The following is a 23,482-nucleotide window of genomic DNA, read 5'->3' on the forward strand; positions in this document are numbered from 1 at the left end:
AATTGGGAAGGCCCTGGAAGTGCAGCACCTTTGAGCCTCAGAGCTCAAATAAGGACATACTTTTCCCCTCACATCCAGAACACAATAGCCTACTTCATTCTCTGGGCAGAGAGAAGTTGAGGCAATTAGACTAGAAGCTTCTTATCTGTATCAAGTATTTCACTCTTACCCATAATTTACTCACTTTTATAATCCCAACCTTGTGCCCAATAGTCACTAACTTGAAAATCTTTTTTGTTGTTGTGGTTTGTTTTTAGTATCAGGGATGAACCCAGGGGCACTTAACACTGAGCCACATCCCCAGCCCCCCCCCGCCTTTTTTTTTTCAGTACTGGGGATCAAACTCAGGGCCTTGTGCTTTCGAGGCAAGCACTCTACCAGCTGAGCTATCTCCCCAGCCCTCCCCAGCCCTTTTTTAAAAATTTTGAGACACTAAATTGCTTAGGGCCTTGCTAAACTGCTGAGGCTGGCCTCGAACTTGTGATCCTCCTGCCTCAGTCTCCTGAGTTGCTGAGATTACAGGGTGTGCCACTGTGCCTGGTCCTGAAGTATATCTTTATGGGAATACAATTACTTTAAAAAACTAAGCAGACACTCCATGTACTAAAATTACTTTATTACAGTTGATTTTTAAACATTTCCTTTGCTATGATACAAAGGATACTTACAAACAAAATATTACATATGACCTTGTTTTCGCTCTTATGTTCTGACAACTTGGTAACAGCTTTAAATGCACAATCTATACAATTAATACAGGTTATATATGAACTATAAGGTATGCTGAACCAGAAGAATACTGACAATATACTGTACAATAAGCCTTACCAGTTAGTGCTGTGGACCATTTCTACCAAAAAGAAAATGCACATCTGTACAGTCACCTTTACCAGCTGGTGCTGACAGTGAGGGAGAGGCTTCTTCTCCACTGCAACCCTTGATAAGCCTCCACTGTGGGCATCTGTTTGGTCCAAAAATTGAGAGGACTGTGAATATTTAAAATTAGTCATCAGTAAAGTGGTAGAACATCACCACACTTTCAACTTAATAAACTCTCACCAAAAAATCAGTCCCAGTTTTAAAAGACCACAAGTCCTTTGTCCACTATGAAAACCCTACAGGCTCAAGGGCTTTGGGAGATGAGAAGATGAAGGCTGCCAAAAAAGGAGGCAAGAAACCAAGCCAAAATCTAGGTCTTGCAAAATCATCATTTTTCCCTTCACCAAAGGGAACTAGAAATGTACAAATTCATTGATGAACCTCAATGATAACATATCAGTTAGCTGATAACCCTCATTTTATCTGGACCCCTGACTTGTGGGAATAACTGAAATAGATTGTGGATAATAGATACCACTTCTAGAAAATAATATCTTGCTTAGTTAAAACATTCCCTTTAGCCACCAAAGCTGGTCCTGGGCTATGACAGGTGTGCATTCATCTCTCAATGGTCTACTCAGAAATGATAAGGTTACAGCTTTTTTTCTTTTTTCTTTTTTTTTTTTAAATAAAAAGGCAATTGACTGAAGCATTTTCTTTTTTTTTTTAGGTAAATAGCAAAAATAAAAATAAAAACCAACCCTGGCATTTGCACAAATAATGCAAATGGAGTGATATGGCCTTTAAGGAAGGGATTAGTAGAAAGTAAGAGAGACGTGAAGAAAACTCAGAGAAAATTATGTATTTTTTTCTTTTTAAAAATTTCTACATGTGCAAAAAAATCATGCTGTTTAAGGAAAACAAAGGGAAATGAGTACATAAAACTAAAAATATAAATAATGTTTGGATGACTGATAAAAGCAGAAACCAACCTGGGTTACAAAAAGGATTATACATTCAAGATGCTCTTAAACCCAGTGGGATAACTTATGTTAAAATTGTGTTAATAGTTATGTTAAAAATCTCAAGTTTGTTTTTAAATCTTCACAATACAAGCAAAGCTGTTTTAAAATATACACTATACATATTTCTCATAGTCTCTCCAACCACATGAATGTGCATTAGGCTTTTTCATATACTAAAACAAGGGGGTTCTGAAAGCTAAACTGCTTATAGTAACCCATCCATTATTTAAATGTTGAAGTTTTAAGTGGGTTAAAAACTTTAGCAGACTTACATAAATAGGATTTAGCAACACAAGTGTTAATTTAAAAAAACTCTAAAGCATTTACAAATAATCTGGTTGAACAGTCAGGGAAAGTTATGTGCACTATACTTTAAAATGTTATTTACATCAGACCATTACTTTTGTAAAAATTTTCCCTAAAAAGTTAAAAAAAAAAAAAAAGGAGAATTAACCTGTTCTAACTTAGCAAAGAAGGATCATAAAAGGAAAGGTAAAGAAAGAACAAAACTATCTCTTAATAGAAACCCCACACATCCCTCTTCAGTTGGATTTCACTCTATGAAACCACTTGTAACTCCTAATAGGCTCATATATCAAGTGTCAAGATAATGTGATAAAAGACCTTGTCAGATAAATTACTGGCCTCAAGTGAACTTGTTTTTTTGTTTTGTTTTTTTGAAATGTTTTCCCACCTTGTGTCTCTGGCTTGGATTGTTTTGGGACTCGTGCAATTAAATGGAAGGGCACTCTTTGTAGGCACAATTCCCATTTTATATGAAATAAAAGGCAGAAAATGTGTCAGGAAGAAGGGGTGGTGGTTTCTCTGGTAGTGTGAAATGCAAAGGAAGGACAACAGCACATTTGGAATGGGCACCAAATGACAGCTGTCTGGCAATACACCAGGGACAGCCAACACTTTGATAAGTTAAACATACCTGTTTATCACCCCCCAAAAGGGCTAGAAGTATTCCAATACCCCCTAGGTATTTTGATATGTGCCAAACTGTCACACACAGCAGCTAGGAACTGCAAACATAAGGCAGCTGCACCCTTTTTAATTACATAATTCACTCTATGACCATGTGCAATTTATAGTAACAATAATGTTCATGCCTAGGCAATGTATTTGAGGGTTAAGAAAAAGCAAAATGTGCCACAGATAGAAACCTATTCCCATATAACTGGTCTTCATGCTTTCAAGTGGCTCTAATATACCTTGGATACTAAGCCAAGCCATGCAAAAGCAAAGAGTACACACTTTTCATTAACACTGGTATCTCATTTCTAAACCACTGACTTCAAAGTTGCCATAAAAACATAACACAAGTACTGAAAGCATACAATTGAGGGTTCATGGATTTTTTTAAAAATGCATTTCCCTCATCTATGTTCACCAGTCTTTTAATACCTTGGCTACAAGGCATATCAGAGAAAGGGAGGTTAAGTGAGGGTAATGTCTAAGGAACATATGTAATTCTGGAAATAGGAAAAGTGTTCCAGAAATGGGATGAATGTGCCAGCAATAAGCATAGTTCATTTCATTTGAAAATTCAGTTAAGGAGCCCATAAACAGTCCCAAACCATAATGTTATCACCTGCATAATTTACATAAACATTAACACACTTGCACTTTATAGACAAGACACACTTCTGTAAACATGGCCACTGGGGGAGGGAGGCTCCCTACCTCACTCATGATTAAGAACATGTAATCATTATATTAAATAAAATTAAGTTTCAAAAGATTTCAAACCTGACCAATAATTAAGCTTCATTTCCCCCATGTTTAACAACATTTAAGCATTTATTCTAAAAATGTCACCTAGGATGGTTTCAGGGTTAGATGCTAGAACCACAACTGGCAATGACAGCAACTCCTCGCTAGCTGGCACAGACTTATAATTTTAGTACAAAATAAAAAAAATACAGAAACTAGGTCAATTTGTTAGCTACATATTTACAGATAATTACATGATTTTTCACTCACAATTGCTAAAAACTATGAGTGAAAGGAAACTGTGCAGGTTGAATTACCCGTACTTTGAGGGGAATTCTTGGGCATCAAGATATCCTTTTTCATTCATTCGGAAGTCTCATCCTTACTCCACTTTTTTATGGCAACTACCTACAGATGTTCAGATTAGTATTGTCCAGTGGGCATTCTTCTGTTTGAGAAGATTAACCTTTTTCTCTACGTAAAGAAGAACCCCTTGTATAATTAAAAACAAAGAATACAAACAGACACACAAATCTCTGAAATTTCAAAGTTTGGGTTGCTGGGAAACATTAACAGTGATGGTGACAAAGCACATGCCTCCTTAGTTTTAATTCTCTGCCTCTCTTTTTTTAAAAATATATCTATCTTTGGGTGGGTGGGAAGTACAAGTTTAAGAAACTTACAACAGGCAGATAAGGTGCAAAGTTATATATTTGTTATGATCTGAAGAGTACCATTAGGCCAAATAGGTTCTATTCCCTTGTACAAGTGAAATTTTGGAAATCTGAATATAAACGAGGAAAAAAATGAGTCAATACAACTCAGTAGAAAATACAAATGCACAAAAAAGGAAGAGTTCTCAGCTTCACTTTTTTCTAGACAGTGTTTAATAAAACTTACTTCTTTACAAATTAATAGTCATTTCCAATGCAGATCTACTGTAGTGATTGCATAAAAGTGCAGCTAACATAACCAGACACAGCAAAACAGACTTCAATCAGTAGTTCTTGCATTTAAAAGGCAAGTATGCTAAGTGTACAGCACACTCTTCATCCTGTAAGGAATCTGAGGATGGGAAATTTCCAGTTCTTAACAATTAAGAATGATCAAGTGCCTTTTAAAAGGCAATGCTATACCTAGGTGGGAATAGTATCATGTCTGATGGGGGAGAACAAAATGGAGAATTTCTCTTCAATACTGATCTATATTTTGGTAAGCAACACAAAGATGACAGCCCATGTACTGACTTTATTCCTTAAAGAAGGCTCTAAAATAATGAGAATCTCTTCTTCCAATATTATAGAAGATTCACACTTACACACCTTAAATAAATTATTTTCTGACTTGAATACACACTAGGACACTTCACATTTTGAGCATGGGACAAAATGCAGAACTGTATAAACCTCCAAGGGTGCTGTGTTGGGCCAAATCTCTGCTTGAATAGTAGTGGCTCAGAAGGGGTGGAAGGTGCACAAAGAACTTACTATTAGCAAGCAAGAAGAGGCAGCTAAAAGGAGAAAGTCCCTCACACCATATCCTTTGCTCCCAGTGGCCATTTCCTGTTGATTTTATGCTTTAGGAGTACCTTACATGCTTTCGTAGTAATTCCTCTGTTGGCTGTTCTGATCCTCAGCAAAATATATAATTGTTACTATTAATGGACTAAAAACGAGTAAGAGGATCAATGGCATCACAACTAAGAAATACATGCACAAAGTACATAAAGACTGTGTGACTTATTGGTTCTTTTTATCATCTTTGCAGAGGAATCACCACCAGTGTTCTTTCTTTCCACAGTTCATTTCTCTCTGCATCATTTACATTTTAATTGCAGCATGACGCAAACTCACAAAAACACTAGCTGGCTCCTTCCCCAGAACAATTTTACTGCACTGTAACTTACAGGTCCATATTTTACTTAACCTTCTTTCCACTCACACAAGTGCTAAGAGGGAATTAAAAAGGGAAAGACTGCACAGATGTTCATCTTCTCATAAATATCAACCCAGAGTACTCAACTCATTCTTTAAAAACACATGCATTCTGGCCATAATTGAGGACTGAAATAATAAAACCAAACAAAAACAGAACCTTATTAAGTGCCCTGATGGAAATGTACAGTATGAGTTACATTCACCCATTTATACACACATATAGACACTCATATGTATATACAATATATACATACAAATGATAATAGCTATACCAAAAATGTGCATATTTAACACAGTTTTTAAAAGCCAGTAGATCATGGTATAATACAATTTATTTCCACTAGTGAATGGCACAAATGGAGAAATGCAAAGGAGGTGTTTCAAGTACAATAAAGTCATTTTTCACAGGTGAAAATAAATAGTATTATTCCAGTGTCTAACACAATGTATTCTATAAAAGTTTAAAATGCCAGACATTTAGCACTTACAGAAGCAAAAAGTCTGCCTTAGGGTTTGAAAAAAACACAGTTTTCAATTTTTGAAAAGGCAGTGAGAAAAAATTGGTGGAAGTAGGAGGGGAATGTCCAGGACGGTTTTTTAATGTTTTGAATGATGTTTACATGATGTTCAGTCAAAAATCATAATGACTATGCCAAGAAGTTCAATTTACCAATAAATTCTTGACTTAAAAGTACTAAGCATATTACACCTGTGAGTATGACTTCAAATGCAGGACTATTTGCCTCAAAAGAATGGCATCTCCGAATGAAAATATAAACATTTTTTAGCTAACATTATCTAATGAAAATGCTTTCAGACACTAATTTTGGGATAGAGTTGAGTTTAAAAGAGGAGAAAAAAAATATGTGCAAAGGGGAGGGAATCTAATTAGGAATAAAATGTTTCAAGATATATGAGGCTTTGCATTTTTAAAATGTTAGCCCAAAACAGGGAGAAGGGTGAACACAAGAAAACTTTCACTGCCAGGCTCTGGATACCAGATATAGCATCTAAAACTTCTGATATGCTACATAAATTTCCCATACTTAAAATTTTCTTACACACACACACACACACACACACACACACACACACACACACACGTATGTATATATAAGTGAACACCAACACCAGGGAGGAGGTAGCGTTAATTTGATCAAATGTTGACATTTGCACACTGATTCAGAAAGTGCTTGCTCTTTCCTTAGGATAACTCATCACAACCTTTCAAATTTTCCTGTTACCAGTTTCACTATGTGATGATTCCTACCATGTATGAGATCCCTCAGAAGTTAGATCTCATAGACAAATGAACCAATTTGAATCATTTTTGCAGACTACATATATTTTTAATTAAGATTAGTTTAATGGCATAATCCAGGTATAGTCATAACTTACATATAAAACTGGTTGCCATACAATTAAATTACATACAAAGCCCTACTGGATAGACACTTGGGAGTCAATATTCAATCACTCTTTTATAAGTACATATGATCTCAATGAATTTAAGTGACTCAATTTGACTATGTGAAGTTCACAACTGGACTTTAAAACGTATCACTGGTAGTATTTTGAATTTAAAAGAATTTTGTATGCAAATCTGATCTGCTTTCCTATTCTACCTCTGCAGTAGTAGAAAAGGGCTAGATCTATGAGGGGTGAGTTTAAAGGTATTCTATATTTGGGGGAATTTTGTTAAATTCTGCAGCTCTTATTATTTTCCTCCAAATACTTGCTTGAAAGTTCTTAAAATATCTAAATGGGGGGAAAATTAGCAAGACTAAAAGTCCTTTTCATTAGATGGAACAAATATACATATTTACCTAAAAACTGGTGATCTAGAGCAGAGCCTAGAGGACAATAATACATCAGTGTACTACTTGAAGCACTGTCTAGAAGTGTGTGTGAACTCCACCGTGATTTGATTTTTAAAAGACTTACACAAAATTTTAATTTTTCTTCTCATTTCCCTTCAAATCAGTGTCAGAAATTCCTAAAGGGGGGATTCATGGAAACTGGACTGATATACCTAGGGAAGACTTAAAATTTGGTTGAGAAAACCAAGACTACATCAGTGACATATTATAATTTGGTCACTAGTTTGGTCTACATGAAAAGCATTTTGAGGGACTTGCAGAGTTCAACCTTGGAGCCCTCTGACTACATGAAAAGCAGGATGCAGAGTTAGCAGCAAGTCTTTCAAGATAACTGGGGAGTGGGCAGGACATCAACTTGTAAGAAATTCTGATCTGTCACAGAAAGGATATTTTTTTTTCTTCAAGTCATATTCACAGCTCCAATTCAACTTCCATACAAGCAATGAATACCAAATAACATCTGACTTTCAACATTGGGTTGATCCTTCATTATAAAACAAAACACAAACAAAACAAAACAAAACATGACCCCCCCACCTCCCCCCCCCAAAAAGAAGTTAGCTTTTGTCAAGAGATTCCCTGACCACTATAACTTTTATTTATTTATTGTTATGTTTTTTCATTTAGCAAACTTCCAAGTTCCTTTCAGTAGTACTTTAGCTCTGAGGCTTGAGACTTCTGGAAGTGGTGTTTCTTATTGTGTGATGTTAACCAACTGGTCACTAAGTCTCAATGAACTAGAAGTTTGTAAAGTACTGCAGCAACAAAAACAGCAATTAAAAAATAAGAGGACCTGCACATGCAGCAAAATCTACAGTGGTGATGAGGATTAGTCAGCAGCTGGTAGTCATTGGCTCAGTGACTCCTGGTTCACTATGGCAACTAACATTTAAATAATTGACTATTCTACTTGTAAACAGGAAATCCCATAAGCCAAAAGGGGATAATCAAATTCTGTCTATGTAGTGTGATGACTATTCCAATAGATGGCAGTTTGCAAATATGGCAACATTCAAATACCTCTGGCATTTGATTTGTATTGGCTATGTCTTTATTTTTGCACAAAGTAAAAGTACTGCTTAGGGTCTTGGAACTTACAGAGCTTAGCTAGGATGATATGTCACAGTATAAGCAACAAAATGTCAGGATATATAGGCTTCATTTCCTTACTAGGTTGCTGGACATACTTATCAGATAAACTTTCTAGGGACCCTCTCATCCTGCTGGTCTACCCCTTTGAAGGCTCACAAGTTTGTTAATGCAACCCTTACACAACTTGTGATTACCTTAAGCAACTTCATCTTACTGTGACACAAAGAAGGCACAACTGAATGAACAAAAATCATCGACAAACTTACAAAGCTTTCAGAGAAAGAAGTAAGTTATTTTCTACCATCTGAAATGATCAATACAATCCCTTAGTGTTTGTGGATTTCTGCTTTTTTACACCAAATGAGGCTGAGAATTCAGACCAATTTAACAAAGAAAATACCTTGGTGGGGGTTGCAGTTGTGTTCCAATAATACCATGTTTCAGCATAGGCTGCCTGCTGTCAGTGGCTCATAAGAACTTGGAAAATGGAAGAATAATTAGATCTTCTCAAAAACTCTTAGGATATGGACACTCTCAAGTGATGACTCAAGCCACTTTGCTGTATTTTATTTCTGCAGTGTTCAGAAAATACCCCCTCTATCTAGTCAATTTCTTTTTACCACATGCATATTTAGTATCAATACCCCTTTTCAAAATTTGCCCAAAAGTTAAAAACAAAAAACAAAAAACAACAAAAAAAACACACACACACACAAAAAACCCGGCAGCCAAATTCTATGACATCCCAATTAGTAAACACAAAACAGAATGCTTTACAAAAATGAATAAAATATACCATATGCACTCAGCTCCCACACTGTAGTACCCAAGTGAGGAGACTGCTGTGATGATGTCTGTAGGCAGTTTCTTTTGGCAGACAGCTCCAGCGGAATTGCCACTCTCAATTTTAAGTTATGTATAAGACATGTGTGACCCATTCGATATTTGTGAAGTGACACTCGTGCTTCTGCTCATGCCCTGCTCCGTCCGTCCCCCAGAAGCTGTCCGCCTCAAAGCCTGGGGGCTATTGCGGACTCCCATACTGCTACCGCGGGGTACCCCTTGCATTGGACCTGAAGGGTGACCCCATGGCTGGGGTCCACCTTGCATTGGATGGCCCCAAGCTTGTGGTGGGCCACCCATGGGATGACCCCAGTGAGGTCCTGGACCCCCAGTAGGATTGTGAGACCAACCGGAAGCTCCCGGGTAGCTGTGGCTGAATGCCTCAGGGGAGAGGTTAGAAAGGACCATGTTACTAAAACCTAGTCTCATGCTTTCAGAGTCAAAAGCTTCAATTTCTCTAGCTTGACGCTCCAACAGGCTCCGTATTCGTTCTGTTCGTTCATTCTGCAAAGCCAACATTTCTTCTTCAATCTGTTGAGAGTTGGGAAAGGGAAGCAAAAAGAAGGCCAATTTATTTTTTAAAAATCTATAAATAAAAAGCAATTAAGTATTCAGCTTAGAAATAGCTATATTATGGATGTATATTTAAAATCTCAAGAGATGTACTGTAAAAATGACTTATAAATGGTATTTCTAAAACATGTAAAATCAAGTTCTTAAAAACAAAGGCAATAACCTCTATTGAAATAATAAATTAAGACAATTATCATGGATGGCTGCTACATCCATCAGGTAAGAAGTTTTTGGAAAAAGCAAAAGAGGGGAAAACAGCTTTATCCAATATCAGATACCATAATGTCACTCCAATAAAATAAGTACTGGTGGAGGAACAGACAGATTGATGAAATAAACAGAATGAATTCAGATCCTAGTTTGTAAGTTTTTAACCCAGGACAGGGCTGGGTATGTAGCTCAGTGGTAGAGCACCCATCTAACATTCATGAGGCTGAGTTCATTCAATCCTCAGGGGGAGGGGGTGGAGGGAGAAAGATGCAGGACAAAGCAGTGGTTAATTCAGTGGAGATAAGACAAAAACAAGTTAACACAGGAAAACTAGCCAACCATCATAATCAGTAATGGGAACCTTGAAAGTATTATAAGTAAATAATTTATACAGAAAAATATAATAAAATCCATTTAAAAAAATTGTAGTCATAGATGGACAGAATGCCTTTAAAAATTTCTTTTTTATTTTTATGTGGTGCTAAGGATTGAACCCAGTGTCTCACACATGCTAGGCAAGCGCTCTGCCACTAAGCTACAGCCCCAGCCCATAAAGTTCAATTTTTAAAAGTTGAAGGAAGAGGAGTGCAGTGGTACATGCGTATAATTTCAGTGGCTCAGGAGGCTAAGACCTTAAGCAACTTAACAAGATCCTGCCTCAAAACAAATAGAAAAATCAAGGAAAAGAGAGGGAAATACAAATGACACCATGATGATACAATCAGCCAATCCAGAATTTAGACATTTCTATAGCACATGATTCAATCCATAATTAAAATAAGAGAGAGGATACTGATAGAGACTAAAAAGTTTAAAAGGCAATTAGCCAAATGTAATGTATGGACCTTGTTTGGGTTTTAATTCAAATAAACCAACTGTAAAGAAGACTGTTTTGCACGCATGATGGCCCACACCTATAATCTCAGCAACTTGGGAGGCTGAGGTAGGAGGATCACAGGTTCAAGACTAGCCTCAGCAACTCAGCAAGGCCCTCAGCAAAATAAAGGGTTAGGGATATGGCTCCATGTTAAAACACCCAGGGTTCAATCCCCAAAACTGAAGGAGCGGGGGAAAAAGACTTTTTTGAGCTAAAGGGGAAATTTAGATATGAACTACAAAGTTATTATTAATTTTGTTAGATATCACAATGGAATTATGGTTATTAAACTTAATGTGAAGTCAAAAAGTTCTATCAATATTTAGGAGTGAAATGAAGTTATCCTGGGATGTTTAAAAAAAAAAAAAAAACTCTAGACATTGTCTAAAAAGGCAGGGGTGAGAAAAAATTAGGAAAATATTAATGATTGTTGAAGGTGTGTGATGAGTTCTTAGGAACCTCATGTACTGGTCTTTCTACTTTTGTGTATGTTTGAAATTTTCCATGGTACAAAGTAAAGGAGCACCAAATTATTGTTTTGTTTTGTTTGGTGCTGGGGACTGAATCCAGGGACTCCCACATGCTAAGTACATGCTCTACCACTGAGCTACAATCCCATCCCAAATTATCAGGTTTTAAGGCATTTGAAGGCGTAAGTCAATAGTCATTGTTCTCTACAGGAATCTAGTTGAACAAATATGTTTGGTTTTTAAGTATCAAGCTTATAAATGTGTGCTTTAAAAAATACACATCTTAACATAGAAAGCACATACAATATAAAATTGGATTAGAATATAATAACACATAAGATTTATAGGCATAAGATGGAATCATTTACATTATATGGGAGTGTTAAAGAGCAAAGAAATCTTCTCAAAAAAGATGGTTTATACACTGGATTTTGAAGGAAGAACAGAAGGTAACTAGATGCACAAGGCAGACAAAAGATATTTTTATCACAGGAAAGGTGGAAAGGCATAGAGAAATAATAAGAAGGGCCTGGGAAAGAATAAACAGGTCAGAAGGAATTGGAGTAAGAAGAGTTGAAGAATTAAGCTGGACACAGTAGCAAGCACATCTGTGATCCCAGCAACTCGGAAGGAGAACTATGCAAGAGGATTCCAAATTTGAGCCCAGCCTGGGCAACTTAGGGAGACCCTGTCTCCAAAAGGAAAAAAAAAAAAGATTGAGGATGATGTAGCTCAGTGGTAAAACACTACTGGGTTCAAATTCCAGTACCTCAAAAAAATAAATAAGGAGTTTGAAGATTTGTATTCTAAGTATAAAAGTGTTAATAAAATAGGTTTAGAAAGGCATTTCATATGAAAGTTGAAGGAGGAAATAGATTAACGTGAATTTTTCTGAGACAAAGATATTAAATTGTTAACTGTGGTAATTTCTCAGTGGTGGAATTAAGGATAAATTTTAATTTCTATTTATGTTTCTCAATATTTGCCAAATTAAAAAAAAAAAAAAAAATCCAGGGATAGGGATGTAGTTCACAGACCACTTGTCCCAAGTTCAACCCTGGTACTCTCCACTTCCACACAACTGAATTTGTAAAATAATTTTCCCATTATTTTAATATTTCTGTAAAATACCCAATTCATACAGAATTAAATTTACACATCTTTAAGGATTCAAGCTTTTGTTTTAAATAAAAACCTCAAAAATAGGGGCTGGGGTTGTGGCTCAGTTGTAATATGCTTGCCTAGCACGAGTTGAAGCAGTGGGTTTGATCCTCAGTACCACATAAAAATAAATAAATAAATAAAATTAAGGCATTGTGTCCATCTACAACTAAAAAAAATATTTAAAAAACTCAAAAATTCATTCACTAAAATATTTATCTTAATTCAAGATATAATAAATGATGAGAATGGGGTAAGCATATAAATGATCTGAATTTCCTGCATTATCTGAAAGGAACTCAAGATAAAATAAAACCAATGATACAGAACAGAAGACACAGAGACAAACCCACGCATCTACAATCATCTGATCCTTGACAAAGGTGCCAAAAACATACACAGGAGAAAAGGGTTTTTTTTTAACAAATGGTGGTAGGAAAACTGGTTATCCATATGTAGAAGACTGAAAGTAGACCCTTATCTCTCACTCTGACACAAAATGGATCAAAGACCTAGGAATTAGCCCAGGAACTATACAAGTCCTAGAAGAAAAAATAGTGCCCACACTCCAGCATAGAGGCACAGGCAACAACTTTCTCAATAGGACTCCTACCACTCAGGAAGCAATGCCAAAGTTAATAAATGGGATGGCATCAAATTAAAACACTTCTGCACAGCGAAGGAAACAATTTGGAATGTGAAGAAAGAACTTAGAGAATGGGAGAAAATCTTTGCTACTATTCTTCTGACAGATTTATATCTAGAATATATAAAGAATGCAAAAACAATAACAACAAAACCCCATATAACCCAATTTATTAATTGGGCAAATGAATTAAACAGACAATTAATGGGCAAATGAATTAAACAGACACTTCTCCAAAGAAAAAATACAAATGGCCAATAATATATGAAAAAATGTTCCATATCATTAGTAATTAGGGAAATACAAATCAAAACTAAAACTGAAATTTTATCTCACATCAGTCAGAATGGCAGCCATCGAGGACACAAACAATAATAAATGCTGAAGAGGATGGGGAAAAATGGAACACTTTTACACTGTTTATGTGACTGTAAATTAGTATAACCACTACAGAAATCAGTATAGATGTTTCTCAAAAGAGTAGGTATGGAACCACCGTATGACCCAGCTATATCACTCCTCAGTATTTATCCTCAAGGATTAAAATCATTATACTATAGTGATACATGCATAACCATGTTATAGCAGCACAATTCAAAGAGCCAAACAAGAAACCAGTGTAAGTGTTCATCAATGGATGAATGGATAAAGAAAATGTGGTGTATATACACAATGGCGTTTTATTTGGCCATAAAGAAAATGAAATTGTCATTTGCAGAAAAATGGATGGAACTTGAGACCATTATATTATGGGAAATAAGCCAAAATTAGAAGGTCAAGTAAAGATTGTATGTTCTCTCCTCCTGTGGAAGCTTAGAGGCAAAAGGCAGGGAGGGGAGGTTGGTGGAGTGGACAGGGATCTCATGAAAATCAAAGGGAGATCAGTAGAAAAAAGGGATGGGGGCAGAGGAGAGGGAAGAAGTGCTGGTGATACTGGCCAAATTATATTGTGTGCATGTACAAATATGTTACAACAAATCCCATCACATGTACCACTATACTGCGCCAATAAAAAATGTGAAGAGGAAAAACAATAAGCAAATTTATGCTTATGAACATTTACCCAAAAGCACTGCTTCAATTTTATATGCTGCTAAGTTTTGTCATACTTTTTTTTTCCTTTCTTTTGGCAGTGCTGCGGATCAACCTAGGGTCTTGAATTTGCTAATTTTTTCAACTAAATAAAATTCAAAATTAAGATTTGTGATAGGTTGTGCCAATCTTTACTTCTTTTAAAACATGTTATTTATTACTACAAACTAGGTAAGTGGTTTCCCTAAGCAAACTTCTGAGAGGTGCTCCCAACCTATCTTCTTAGAAACCAATTATGATCTTTTTGTGTGAATATTTCATTTTCAAAAGAAAGATCTTGTAAGATATTCCAATTATTAATTCTTACTTACCAAAATGTTGATACTAAATAAAGTATTGGGAGAAAATTAAATGAGAAAATAATAGTTAAAAAAAAGGCCATCTAGCAGGGCATGGTGGTGCATGCCTTTAATCCTAGCAACTCAGGAGGCTGAGGCAGGAGGATCATCAAGTTCAAAGCCAACTTCAGCAATTTAGCAAAACCCTATCTCAAAATAAAAAAAAAATAAAAATAAAGGAGGCGGCTCAGTGGTTAAATGCCCTGGTTTAAATACCTGGTACAAAAAAAAAAAAAAAAAAAATCTGTACTTTGGAAATACTACTACCTTTCCTTGTGTAAGATTCACATGAGATTTAACGTTATAATTATGCTGTTACTTAGCTGAAAACAATGTAAACGAAGGATGAGAAAAACTGAAGTAAGATTTCATGTATACCTATGTCTCTCTTTGTTAGTATCTCAAAGGAACAGTTTTTGTTTCACTTGGAAACTTAAAGTAATCTTCAAACAGAATTATTACATTCACTAACATCACTCTAGTTCTACTTCTATTTATTTTCAGATGACTATGTATCTGTATAAATAGTAAAACACAAAGTACAGAAAATATAGCTCTTATGATCTGTCAAAGTATGGAGGGGGCGGATTAGCCCAGGGCCTTTTGAAAGCTAACTACACAGTCTACTGCTGAGCAATACCCTCAGTCCCAATTTTTCAGAAGTTTTGTAGATAGGGTTCATAGTCTTGGCAAATGTCAATTGACCTCAGACTGCTTTGAAATCATGTACTTTTCACTTGATATGTAAACCGCCCTACAAACCGAGTAACATCTCAAAGCACTATACATTTATCATTTTTTTGTTCTTTTAGTCTTCTAAATACTAAAGTATTCTGTATTTTCCATTATCAAAGTAATATAAAGCACATTTAGGAAAAATAAGAATCAATCTATCATATTAATACAGTCACTACCAATATTACCAATATTACTTTAAGCATAACTTGGTTTTCTACGTTATTCAAATATCAAAAGCATTTTCCCATGTTAACACTTTTTTTTTAGTATCAGGGACTAGACCCAGGAACACTTAATCACTGAGCTACACCCCTAGCCCTTTTTATATTTATTAGAGACAAGGTCTTGCTAAGGTGCTTACGGCCTCATTAAGTTGCTAACTAAGTTAAGTTGATCACCAAGTTGAACTTGTGATCCTCCTGCCTCAGCCTCACGAGCCGCTGGGATTACAGGCATGTACCATTGCATCCAATCCATGTTATACTTTCTTGAAGGCTTTATTTAAATGACTGAGTAAGACTTTATTTCAGGAACTGGGGATACAGCTCAGTGACAGAGCAAGTGCTTATTAGCATGTGCAAGATGTGCAAGGACTTAGGTTTAATCTCCAGAACTGGGGGGAAATAAGGTTTTATTAGTGGCTTAGCCATATTTACTTAATTAATTAAATTATACTTCTACTTTAGATGGCTACGTTATTTTAAGCTAGTATAAATATGTTACACGTAACATATTTGCATATGATTCCCATACTTTTCTTTTCCTTAAAATAATTGCTCAGTTTTAAATTCCTACATTGTATAGGCTCAATATACACCTTGAAATTGCTTTCCAAGGTGCACTGATAATGTACAATAGTGCCACTGCATATTCATCAGTGGATTTTTTTTTTTTCTGTTTTTAAATACCAGAGATTGAACTCAGTGGCACTCAACCACTGCCCAGTTCTATTTTGTATTTAATTAGAAATAGGGTCTCACTGAGCTGCTTAGCACCTTGCTTTTGCTGAGGCTGGCTTTGAATTTGCTATCCTCCTGCCTCAGCATCCTGAGCCACTGGAATTAAGGCATGAGGCACCATGCCTGGTTTGGATATTGGTTTTATGCTCACATTTTACTAGACTTTTCTAACATGGAAGAATTTTTCATGTATTAAAATAGACCTTACTGAAAGTGCTAGTTGACCTTTAACTCTGAACCACTTAGGTGGAGCTAAAGTTAAAACCATATTTGGAATAGTACCTATTTTTCACACCACCATTTCTAAAATACCATAGGGAATTTTCCTTCAAGTGATAATTAATAAAATATGAAAGTTGACACCTGACAGATTTTTTAGAGGCGTGTATCTCTCAAAGAAGCTGGTAATAAAAACAGCTGTGCCAGAGAAATAGTAATATCCTGGTACAGTTTTTATGTTATCTTCTGATATCAGTTAAAAAATAAATTTAAGAGAAAATAAAAGAAAGAAAGGGGCTGGGATAGTGGTACAAGCCTGCAATCCCAGCTATTGGGAGGCTGAGGCAGGGAAATCACGAGTCAAGCCAAGCTGGAAGCAGTGACACATACCTGTAATCCCACAGGTTCGGGAGGCTGAGATGGGAGAATCTCAAGTTTGAGGCCAGCCTCAGCAATTTAGCAAGATCTTAAGCAACTTAGTGAGACCCTACTCAAAATAAAAACAAAATGGGCTGGGGATATATAGTTCAGTGATAAAGCAGCCTGGGGTTCAATCCCCAGTACAAAAAAAAAAAAAAAAAAAAAAAAAGAAAAGAAAAGTTCAAGGGCCAGCTGGGCAACATGGTGAGACTATCTCAAAACCAAAATCCAAACCAACAAAAAGAGAAACAGTAACATCTTATTTTGGTGCTTTAAAAAGAGATACGGGCTCAGGTTGTGCTTAGTGGTGGAGCACTTGTCTAGTATGTGTAAGGCACTGGGTTGATAAAATAAAGGTCTATCACGTCTAAAAAATTTTTTTAAAACAAGGAGATACATTTGAGGGGACTGGATCAGTGATATTACATGTCTCACATAAGTGCGGCCTTAGGTTCAATCCCTAGTACTATCACCACTAACAAAAAATACACAGATTTTAAATTTAATAAAACATTCTATTTTTATCACAAGAATTACAGGAAATAGAGGAAAATCTACAGGTCTATGATCCACAAACAGTGACAACTTTAGGAGGACCAACAGTTAAGTACTAACAATGTCGAAGGACTTGAGACTATACCAGCTGTTGGGAACTTAAGAATTCTGGAACACAGCTCTGAATCCTGGGTACAACTGCTATTCTACCACTTCTCATAATTTCCCAAAATACACACATACACACATGCACACTCCTTTGTATTCTAAAGGATGAAATTTGGAGATTCTCATTCTATTCTAACAATTTATCTGACAAAGAGTAAGTCAGAAAAAATAAAGATGTACCCAGAAGTAATATTTTCAGCCTAACGTTTCACCTGTGTGGAACTGGTTTTAACCTTCTGTCCCTCAGTAATAATCTTCCACCCAATCTGTATAGTTCCAGGTCAAGGATGTATAAGTAAAATATATAGTCCTGATCCTTTGTCCCTGCCTCTCCCAGGCAATTACTGCAGTTCCTTTTCTTCACTATTCAGTCTTTATCCAACCTCTTTAGGTAGAGCTAGGTACACAAAAGAAGTGAGGAACATGGAGCCAGAGCTGCTACTCTCACAATTCAATTGTTTTCCCATAACCTTAAATTCTTCTCTAACAACTACTACTAAATTGTATCCCCTGATTTTTAGAACTCATATTTATAAGGTTCATTACTGAATCAGTCATTTTAAATAAAAATGAAAACAAAAACAGTACCAAAACTAGAATTAAGGAAATAATATATTATGAAAGAAATGTAATGTAACCTGTCAATATTAAAATGTTTTGATAAAAGTACATACTAGGACAATTATCTTCCTTCTGTTATTTATACCTTTGTTCTAAGAGTGCCCTGCGGAGGGAGACCCTCTGTTCAAGCTCCGAAGCTCTCGATCATGTTGTGCCTCAGCTTGCATCTTGATTTTGCTCTGATATGCATTCAACAGCTCCAGTTCCTGCTGCAGCTGCATCTTCAAAACCTGGCATTCTGCTTCCTGTGCTTCATCCAAACGCAGCTGAAAGCAAAAGAAAACAGATCTATCCCACTGTGAGCTATCTATTCATGACTTATGGAAAGGAGAAGGAGTGAGAGAAAACAGTCTACTCTTTGTTTGCTATATAATTGTATGTGTCCAGGAGTAAACATCTCTGATAAGAAAGGCACAAAACCAATGATGTATTATGAAGACCAAGTTATCATAAGCTATTTGGAGGGTGCTTGAATAACTACATTTTTCTTATGAAAAACCTAGAATCTGATTAGGTGATATAAAACTCAATTTCTTCCTCCCTAGTGGAAATAAGTATAAGACAAAGAACAATCAACTACAGCTTACAGGCCAATCTAGGTGGCTGGTTGTTTATGATAGTCCACAAATTATGAATGATTTTTTGGTGGGGTATTGGAGATTAAACTCATTGGGCACTTAGCCACTGAGCCACATCCCCAGCCCTTTTTATTTTTGAGATAGGGTCTTGCTAAGTTGCTGAGGCTGGCTTTGAATTTGCAATCCTTCTGCTTCAGCCTCCTGAACCACTGGGATTACAGTTGTGCATCACCACGACTAGCTATGTAAAATTTTATATTCGGAAATGGTTATATTTTAAAATGGTTATGTAAGTACTCACATAATATCCTCACTATGCTTCCTGGTCTGCAAAGCTTAAAATATTTATTATCCGTACCTTTCAATATATTTCATATTTGCACTCAAATATGACCATTTGGATTTCCAATATACTACTACATTTTGCATACCAAAGCTTCTATTACAATCTTGTTAAGCTACTGGGCTCTGTTCTATATCAGGGAGTTGATATAGAACCTCATATCTAAATGCATCAGTGAGAATTCTATACATGTCACAACATTTCCAAGCCATGATGAAAAAAGAAAGAACATGGACCACCATTACTGTTTCCCTAGCTTCAGGAGAGTAATCATTTTCAACTAGTATTTTAATTGCTAGGATTTTATCAGTGGTAGAGAAAAGAGGCACTAAACTTGTCTGGCCCAAATAAAGCAAACTTACGGCCTGTGTGGAGAGCATTTCATTAATGCTGTGATCATACTGCTCAGCCAAGATGGCTAACTTCCGGGTCTGTTCCTCCTTGAGCCTTTTCAGAACAGCTTTATGCTCGCTCTTTGGTGTAGTCTCCCAGTAGGTGATTTCTTAATGCTTTGTACTGTCTGGTTTGGATTTTGCAGGTATCCTGAAACTGCTTTTTTATTTGGAGTTCTTTAGACTGGGAAGAAAAAAATGGATGTATGTAAGTTTTAACATATCGCATTTGGTATACCTTGTGCATACTTAAATAGGAATAAAAGGCTAATAAGAAAAGAGGAAAAACCGAAAAGGTCAGATGGTAAGGTTGCAGGTATTTTCTGCGTTTGGCTATTCAGTCAAACTATTGGATTCTATGCATTTTCACACACACACAAAAAAACTAATTTATCTTTCTTCTCTTCTCTTCTCTTCTCTTCTCTTCTTCTTCTTCTTCTTCTCTCTCCTCTCTCTCCTCTCTCTCTCCTCTCTCTCCTCTCTCTCTCTCTCTCTCTCTCTCCTCTCTTTCTCTCTCTCCTCTCTCTCTCTCTCTCTCTCTCTCTCTTTCTTTCTTTTTTGCGGTGCTGGGGATTGAACCCAGGGCTTTGTGCTTGCAAGGCAAGCACTTTACCAACTGAGCTATATCCCCAGCCCAAAACTCGTTATTTCACTAGTAATTTAGTGACACGAATAAATATAAAATTAGCTTTAATGACTATGTATACTCATACCAAAATTAATTTCTTCTAAAAACTTAAGTGTAATAAATAAAATATAAAAGCACTTTATTACAAGGCAAATTTTTACCACATATCTGAGGCAGAAAAAAAATCATGTTTACTTATTTAATTTTGTGGTTGTAGATGGACAAAATGCCTTTATTTTATTTATTTTTATGTGGTGCTAAGGATCAAACCCAGTGCCTCACAACATGCTAGGCAAGTATTCTGCCACTGAGCTACAGCCCAGCCCTTTATTTGGCTTTTTTTTTTTTTTTAAACCACCTGAAATACTTTGCTCCAATTTCTTTTAATGATAATCTCGACTCTTTAACTAACAGTCTATAATAAACCATATTTTTTGTGCATTCTATGTACCAAACTGGAGGATGACTTGGAAGTCTATATTAGCAGCTGATTCTATTGTTATTATAGTTATCTTTATCTTAAGAGAATAATTAAGTAGAAAGATACTTAGTAATGGTCTACTCTTTGCTTTTATTTTGTATTGGGGATTTAACCCAGGGGTGCTTAACCATTGAGTCACATCCTCAGCCCTATTTTTGTATTTTATTTAGAGACAGGGTCTCACTGAGTTGCTTAGTGCCTCACTTTTGCTGAGGCTGGCTTTGAACTCTCGATCCTCCTGCCTCAGCTTCCTGGCTGCTGGGATTATAGGTGTGCACCACTGCACCTGGTTCATTTCATTTTTTTGAGACAGGGTCTCACTAAGTTGCTTAGGGCCTTCTTAAGTTGTTGAGGCTGGCCTCGCAACTTGTAATCCTCCTGCTTCAGCTTCCCAACTCACTGGGGTTTACAGGCATGTGCCAATGCACCCAGCATTAATGGTTTACTCTGAACCACAAGCAAAACTTCAAAGTCAGCTGAGTTATCTCTCAAGAGGTTGAACAAAAGCTTTGGGGCTAAGGAGGCACAACCTTCTTTTTGGAGTGATAACAGATATGAGTTACATAAATACTTCTTTTTCTAAAATATATATATTTACTTTTTAGTTGTCAATGGATTTTTTATTTATTTATATGTGGTGCTGAGTCTCGAACCCAGCCCCCCACCCATGCCAGGCAAGTGCTCTATCACTGAGCCACAACCCCAGCCTCAAATATTTCTGAGATTAAAAATAATTTGAGTTTAGAGACAGAAGACCTTTGGTTTCAGCTTTGGTTAATCACCAGGCAGGTATACTATGAACTCAGAAATAAGTTTTAATAAGATGAACTATACCTCTCTAAGGTATAGGGGTAGCCTATAAAAAAGAGCATATTAATTTACTATTCTAAGACAGAATCTATAGTTGAATTATTTTACCTTACTATAAATATTCACAGGTATCGAATGGATGATTCAGTATGCATGCAACAAATGCATGTGTGACCAAGTTACACATTTGTTTTTAAAGTCCTTCCCCGTACTAGAACATTAATATGAATATTTCCATATTTTTTTACCAGTTGAGGTAACAAGTCCTAGTCATATACCTTTATTATGTGAAAGGTGAAGAAATGACTACCTAGAAATGACTCTTGGTTTAGTTATGCTTAGTAGCACTACTCTTAAATACTGTTCTCAGTTAACATAATTCTTCCAAGTGTTCTTAGAGCACTTGGAACAATGACGTTTAGACATTCTCTTTTGCCTCTGTAGCATAGCCTCTATACTTTAAAAAATTCTTATAATTTTTTCATTATTTTGGTACTTGGGATTCACTCTAGGGGGTGCTTTGCCACTGAGCTACATTCTCACTTCTAATTTTTTATTTGAGACAAGGTCTCACTAACTTGCTGAGGTTGGCCTCAAACTTGCGATTCTCCTGTGTCAGACTCCAAGTTATTGGAAACAGAGGATGTGCCACCACGCCTGACTAAAAAATATGTTTATTGTTGTGCAAAGAAATCTATAATCATTACATACTACTGCCTAATAAGGGGGAAAAAATCCACCCTCCTTAAAATTTTTTTCTTCAACATGAGTAATATTAATGCTTTATGCCAAGAATAAACTACATCCCTCAATGGTTGATTCAAGTGAAAACAAGATAAACATTACATTATTTCTACTTTCATAACACTGACAAAAAAGATCATATGGATGGTAAACTTAAGAAATAGCAGAGTAGGCAGTAGGTTTTTACCCCACCCATTCCATAGAAACCCCTCCCAACACACAAATCTTGGTCAACATACGTAAGTGCTAGATCTGAAGTCTCCCCTTCTCCATTTTAAAGTTTTACAGAAGGCTGGAAGAGGGCAACCATTAACTTAAGTAATACAAACAGGACTACGTGTTAAAACTATATCAAATTGACTTGTGGAGAGGAAAGTTTTATAAGAGGAAAATGGTGATTTTTTTTCCCCTACTAAAGGAAACCTTGAGCTCATAGAGGCATCCTATTTAAAGTCTGACTCTAACTGAAATATTTTCATTTTTTATGTAGCACCTAAGAAAAATATAGACTATATTTTAATAATTTCTCAAACTGAAAAGGTTCTAACAATAGGACACAGAGAGTCAAAACAACTATCCATCATTCAAGCCCCAGAGAAATTAGTCATATCAGATTTATTATGACAGAGAAACTAACAAACTTTAGTTTAATTTAATTCCGGGTGCTACTGGCTTTAAAACCATAATTAATTTAACAGACATGTTAAATCACAGGCTAGGTATTCTATGAACACATTTAATAAGAATGTTTTAAAATTCACTGGTGAGCTAGCACAGTGGTGCACACCAGTCATCCCAGTGGTTTGAGAAGATGAGGCAGAAGGCCATGAGTTCAAAGCCAGTCTCACCAACTTAGTGAGGCCCTGTCTCAAAATTAAAAATAAAATGGTCTGGGGATATGGCTTAGTGGTTTAAAGTGCCCCTGGGTTCAATCCCCAGTACAAAAAAAATAAGGATTCATTTGATTCAATCTTCTATGTTCATTAAAAGTTAAAAAATTTGAAAATTTCTTTAGTCTCAAATTTGGTAAAAGAGAATAGACAAGGTAGCTGAAGGGACAAGGGAAGAGAGGGAAATTATTTTTATATTCTTATATTTCATACAAATCACATTTAGAGTAAACATTCTAAAAACTATATTACTTGGGACAACAGAGAGAAGCAAACAGATTGCTGACATGTGAAATATAATACCAGCATAGGAC

At 36.0% G+C, this 23,482-nt stretch overlaps 1 protein-coding gene across 1 annotated transcript in view; it reads right to left on the minus strand.

Moving 5' to 3' along the window:
- Window positions 1–2,442: 2,442 nt before the first annotated feature.
- Window positions 2,443–23,482, minus strand: part of Taok1 (TAO kinase 1) — a 133,290-nt gene continuing 112,250 nt past the window's right edge. The window contains 5 exon segments of the mRNA XM_047543843.1: window positions 2,443–9,901; window positions 18,388–18,436; window positions 18,439–18,568; window positions 19,586–19,711; window positions 19,713–19,799. Of these exon segments, the coding sequence (XP_047399799.1) occupies window positions 9,385–9,901; window positions 18,388–18,436; window positions 18,439–18,568; window positions 19,586–19,711; window positions 19,713–19,799 (909 nt within the window). The 3' untranslated portion in view covers window positions 2,443–9,384.

This window comes from Sciurus carolinensis, chromosome 3 (assembly GCF_902686445.1).
Source record: "Sciurus carolinensis chromosome 3, mSciCar1.2, whole genome shotgun sequence".
In the NCBI taxonomy this organism is placed as follows: domain Eukaryota; kingdom Metazoa; phylum Chordata; class Mammalia; order Rodentia; family Sciuridae; genus Sciurus; species Sciurus carolinensis.